The sequence below is a fragment of the Chenopodium quinoa genome, unplaced genomic scaffold, assembly GCF_001683475.1.
Source record: "Chenopodium quinoa cultivar QQ74 unplaced genomic scaffold, ASM168347v1, whole genome shotgun sequence".
Taxonomy (NCBI): Eukaryota; Viridiplantae; Streptophyta; class Magnoliopsida; order Caryophyllales; family Amaranthaceae; genus Chenopodium; species Chenopodium quinoa.
The window spans coordinates 2545061-2550708 of record NW_018743196.1 but is presented as its reverse complement, the minus strand read 5'-3'; the positions used below and the strand labels follow the sequence as shown (position 1 = coordinate 2550708).

The 5648-nt window shown below is 40.4% G+C and overlaps 1 protein-coding gene across 1 annotated transcript; it reads left to right on the top strand.

The window, feature by feature from the left end:
* Positions 1-1665: 1665 nt before the first annotated feature.
* Positions 1666-2890, top strand: LOC110732910 (transcriptional regulator SUPERMAN-like). The gene has a single exon (XM_021912897.1). The coding sequence runs from the start codon at positions 1692-1694 to the stop codon at positions 2604-2606; it is 915 nt and encodes a 304-aa protein (XP_021768589.1). The 5' UTR covers positions 1666-1691; the 3' UTR covers positions 2607-2890.
* The last annotated feature ends 2758 nt before the right edge of the window (positions 2891-5648 follow it).

The window sequence follows — 5648 nt, the reverse complement described above, 5'->3', positions numbered from 1 at the left end:
CCACCACAATTATGCTGATTATGTACTCATTTCGTATTTCACTATAAGGCATTCAGATCAAAGTATAAATATGACCATATTAATTTGACAACAGTGACATTTATATATTTACGATGTTTTTTACTAGAATATGCATGGACGATGTAAAATTGTAAATAATCTAAATGTTGCATGTATTAAGAAATAGAGGAAGTATATATCCACAACTTTTTCACCTATCTCGATGACGCCATTTGTTCAATATAGATAAGCAGATTTTATACACAAAGAGCACAACTTATATTACGTAACTTTCACTTGTATTTTTATCTTCAAAAATAAAAAGTACTAGTATTTCATGAAATTGGGAGTTTAAAAATGTATACATAGTAGTATAGTAGTATACTACACACAAAGAAGAATGCATGGTAACACTAATAATCATGGACTATTGATATCCTCAACCACTTTTTCACTGGTTGGCTTTTTTTGGTCCTTTGGCCTCTTTCTTTGGTTCTTTCTTTCATTTTGTGGTAAAATTTTACGTCATTTTTTCGTTACCAAGTCAAACAAGTCTTTCTAGGTTAGAATTAGCACACAACTTTATGCTGTTACGCTGTTGATAGATGTATATCAGTATATGTACTATTTCTTCAATTTTAGGTAATTTCCCAATTTTATTATGATATTAAAATTTAGTAAACTAATATAAAAAGATATGAACGAATATTCATTTTTTAAAAAAAAAAAAAAAAAAAAAATTGTAACGCAGTAACGTAGATATATGCTTATATAAGTTGAACTAAACATAACTTAATTTGAATAATATAGGGATGTAAGTGATCAAAAAACAATATAGTAGATGTGAGAATGAGACTATTTTGAGTATTGGGATTTACTAAATAAACTACAAACATAATAATTCTGGTTTCGTCAAAGTGCCAAACTTAGGGCATCATAATTTGTGAATGAATATATGTGATGATGTGATTTAATTAACTTAAAGTTCGTTTAATTTGACCTCTTCAATATATACAAGTATCATTGACTTGTCTCCTGTCAAAAAACAAAAAAAAAAAAAAAAAAAGTAAGTATCATTGACTCTTTTAATTGCTTATTAAAATAGTCTACTCCCCTTCTTTTTAAAATAAAAAAAAATTACTCCCTCGTTAATTTGTTTTAGAAATAACTTTCATCATAAAATTATGTACATTACTAATATGATGTGCTCTTACTAACTAGTGTTATACTGAGTATCATGCATTTCTACCATAATTGATTTATACAAAATTGCTTTTCTACAACTAATAATAAACCTATAATCAATTTTATGAATTGGGAAACATTAAAAGAACCAAAAGAAATTAAGCACTGTTACCTCAACTAACTGCTTACTGGTACGATTAGTTAACTTAGCATGCACATATTTTAAATACTACATAGTGCTAATAAATAATCAGTTGCACTAGCTATTGTATGTATGTAAGTAATTCTTACCCGGCTTGGCTCGGCTCATTTACACTCCTACACAGCTACACGTATTAATTAAATGGAAGCTATGTTTTTCTATCTTTCTCTCTTTCCTTCCTTATTTCTGCAAAAGGGAACCACCTGGCAACCTAAGTCACAACTTACATTGAATAAGCAATATGCTTGATATAGTATCAGAAAATTTTCAGGTAAGTGCATTCATAAATTAAATGTAATATCTCATGTATATATATTTCTTAGTGTTATTATTATTAGCTACCAACAATCTTTCAACTTTTCTACTAAGCAAACTCTTGCTCTTTTTACCTTATACTACTCATTTCCCACCAAACAAACACTCTCATCAACTCCATACCTTCTTTAATGTTTTTCTAAACTCTCTCTTTTATCTTCATCCCTCGGCGCCCCTTGGCCTGGCCCTCAACAACCATTTTCAAGGGAACCTCCATCATCAAATCAAATCGCGGTTAGCTAGTTGTTTTGTGGCTATGGAAAGAGGTCTATTGAGTAGTGGTAGTAGCAAAGTGAAAGATGGTTGGGAGATTAGTGAGAATAATTTGATGAAGTTTGACAAGGATTATCCTTATGGATATCCATGGCCTCCAAAGTATTATTCATGCAGCTTTTGTCAAAGGGAATTTCGGTCGGCTCAAGCTCTTGGAGGTCATATGAACATCCATAGGAGAGATAGGGCTAGGTTAAGAGATCTTTCTCTTAATAATAATTCACTAATATCTAATGAATTTGATCAAAACCCTAACCCTAACCCTAATTCTAATCCAAATCTAAACCCTAACCCTAACCCTAATTCTAACCCTATAATTACTTTCTCATCTTCTTCCTCTTCTCCAACAAACAACAACAACATCTATGCTCACCAATACTCCTTGGTTTCGCTATCTCTCTCCTCCATCACACCGCCGACAAAAGAAAGAAGAGATAATCATTCTCAAGATGTAGGAAAATGGAAACATGTTCCTCACTCTTCCATTGAAGATCATGATCAAGAGGATGAAGTTAGGGTTTTAAGTAGTACTACTCGCGCTCCATCTAAGGAAGTTGTAAGGTTGGACTTGGAGCTATGTCTTGGAGAGGCAAAGGAAGATTTAGATTTGGAGCTTCGCCTCGGGATTTAATAGCCTCAACCTCCATCCATCCTCTTTAGCTTGCAACTACATGTTAGGTTGTTAGATTATTTAACTAGCTTTAAATTATGCTACTCCATATATGAATTGATCTGTTAGTTTGTTCCCAAGAAAGTGATGAAGGAAAAGTTTATGGAGCTGCTTTCTTTTCTTTTGTCTTTGCCTTTTCAGCAACAACTACTTTGATGAGATCAAGTACATGGCTTTCAATAATTTTAAGGTATGGGCGCTAATTATTAAAAAAAAACAATAACAAAAAAGGGTTCTTTTAATTCTCCATTATTTAGATAAGTATGATTATAAACTGTTTCGGATGAAAACAATCGAATCTCGGAAGATCCTTTTATCTTGAGGGAACTTGGTCTCGGTCCGAACGACGCAGGAGCCGAGGGTTTCCTGCACAACAAATACACGTAAACTAGCCTCGGGGGGGACGCCGAGGAAGGCCCCTCCGATGCTTAAGTCAGTATATTAGAGAGAGAAAGCTGTGCAAGAGTTTAGTTGCTTGAGGCTTTATTGTCTTACCAAGAATTGACCAAATTGTTGGCTTTTATACCTTGGCTAATGAAGGAGGCGGATTGGGCCCGGAAGTCAGTTGGGCTGGGCCAAGCTGATTGGGCCGTTGACTGACCTTGACATGGCTTTGAGGATGTTGATTTTTGACTTTAGCACATTTGGAGAGTTGAACCTTAACCTTGGGCTTTTAATTGGATCATTCAGTGACCAGGCCCAATTGGACTAAATTGGACCCAAACAACTTGCCCCCCAGACCCGATTTGGAAGGATGACGGGTCGGGTTTGATTTAATCAGAAAAGGAGGGAAGTGAATGATTTGTTAATCCAAAAATGTGAATTTAAACCGTAATTAACCCATGATTAATGAGATAACAACAGTTAATGTGGATAATTGCGGAAGTTGGACGGGTAGTGGGCGACTTAACTGCAAGGTCGTGTGTTTAACGGTTACTTAGTGGGGTGCTTGAGAGAAATTGAAACGCAGACTCCTTGAATTCCCATTTCTGGAGATATAAATAGAGGCGCGTCTTCTCTCCCCACTCATTCATCAACACAAACCCAGAATTCTCAAGAACGCTCAAGAGCCCGCATCAAAACTTCGCAAATTCCCCGAGCATTAAGCTTAGAAGCTGAGACTTGTCACTACCAATTCGTAAATCGGCGGCTTTTGCTTCAGATCAAGGTAAATTCCTTTGATTTTATTTCATCTTTCTTCGACTTTGCACTCTTTCCCCTTTTTCGACTTTTTCCTTCGAAATTCGTCAATGGTGAGGGGAGTTAGAGGTGGAGCCCGTGCTCCAAGAAGAGCAAGGCTAATCCCCGATCCCAGGGACAGGATTGGGACCTGGAATGGACGAAGGACAGAGTCTGACCCTGCTGAAGGGGTTAGGGCGACTCCCATTTCTTCGGCTCCTCCTCAGAGAACGGATGAGCCGAGTGCTTCTGGACGGGACGATGAAATTCCCGCTGTCCTTTGGGATATCCTCCCTGGGTTTTCAGAGTGGGAGAATGCCGAAGTCGCTTCGGCCATGATAAAGAACCGCCCCTACTCATGGTGGGTAGAGAACGCCGATCAATATCGATTTGCCGAGCAAATTGAGTTGCACTACGGCATTTTTGAAGCTGATGGATATTGGTGCCGAATGCCCTCAGCATCCGATAGAATCCATCGTCCACCCCCGGGGTATGTGGGGGTGTACACGAGACAGCTTCAGTATGGGCTGAGGTTCCCTTTGGACGTTTTCGTCCGAGACTTGCTGATCCATTACAACATTTCCCTGTGCCAGCTGACCCCCACCAGCATCCGAAGGGTAATGACGTACTTATGGGTCTGCAAGTTCTTCAGATACGTGCCGAACCTGCACTGCTTCAGAAAGCTCCATCGGCTAGTGCCAAATATTCAGAGTGGGCACGGAAGCCATGGTTCTGGGTGGTATCGGATTGAGTCCCGGCCCCAATACTTGACCATGTGGCCAAATGACTCTTCAGACAAGGACTGGAGAGGTCAATGGATTTGGGTTAGGGCACCCACGGAGCCGAGCCACCCTTACGTTTTCAGCGCTCCCCGGTATCTTGCCGAGCCGGATCCTGATATGGGAAGTTTAGGTCCTCCCGAAGATAGCGGGCCAGACCCGAACCTTAATCAGCAGAACATCTTCGGCAAGCTGCCGAACCGGGGAGGCAGCGGCCGAATGCAGCATATCCCGGAGACTTGGCTCCCCGATACGCACTATGTTTTCCAAGAGAATATGCTGGCAGCTGTCGGCCTCAGCCGAAAGTTTAGGGATGGTAATCTTCTTCGGCTGGGGCCGAGGCCTTTTAATTATCTCTTTTCTTCTTTCATTTTGCTTTCTTGTGATGTGCCGAACTAACTGAATTGACTTCTCCCCTTTTCTTTTTCAGAACGGGACGAGACCAACGTCGGCATTGATTACGCTCGCCTTGGCGTCAACCGAGAACGAGTCGTAACTGATCGGGCTCCCCCTATCACTGAACCAAGGCGCCGAAAGGTTCACCTAGACTCTTCCCACTTCCAAATTGAGGCTGTTGCTCTGTATCAGAGGCAGAAGCCTTGGTGGAAGAAGAGGGATCCCTTGTTTCAGCTGTTGGAAGAAGAAGCTGAAGCTGCCCGTACAGCCGAAGAGGTTGCACGGGTTATTGAAGCTTGTGAAGGTGGAGAAGGGTCCTCCAGAGTTGCTGAAGAAGCTGCGGCTAGGGCAGCTGAAGAAGACGAGGCTTTGCTGAAGACCTCGGTGAGCCTTTAGACTTAACTTTGTCTTTCTTCTTTCTTTTTTTTTTTACTCACACTCATCTTCCCCCCTGTCTGTTACAGTCTGAAGAGAGTAACAGACACAGAGAAGGCAAAGCTCCTGTTCGTCCCGAAGATCAAATACAAGAGTCTTCAGACTCAGATATGGACGAGCAGCCCCTTCTGAAAAGGCGCCGAAGGATGGCCATCATCGGCCCTCATGACTTTCAGCAGAGGCCGATGACCATCGGCGTCGCAATAAGGGAACC

Excerpts from the sequence above, each read along its gene's own strand:
- LOC110732910 (XM_021912897.1), top strand. The coding sequence starts at position 1,692 with ATGTATATATATTTCTTAGTGTTATTATTATTAGCTACCAACAATCTT.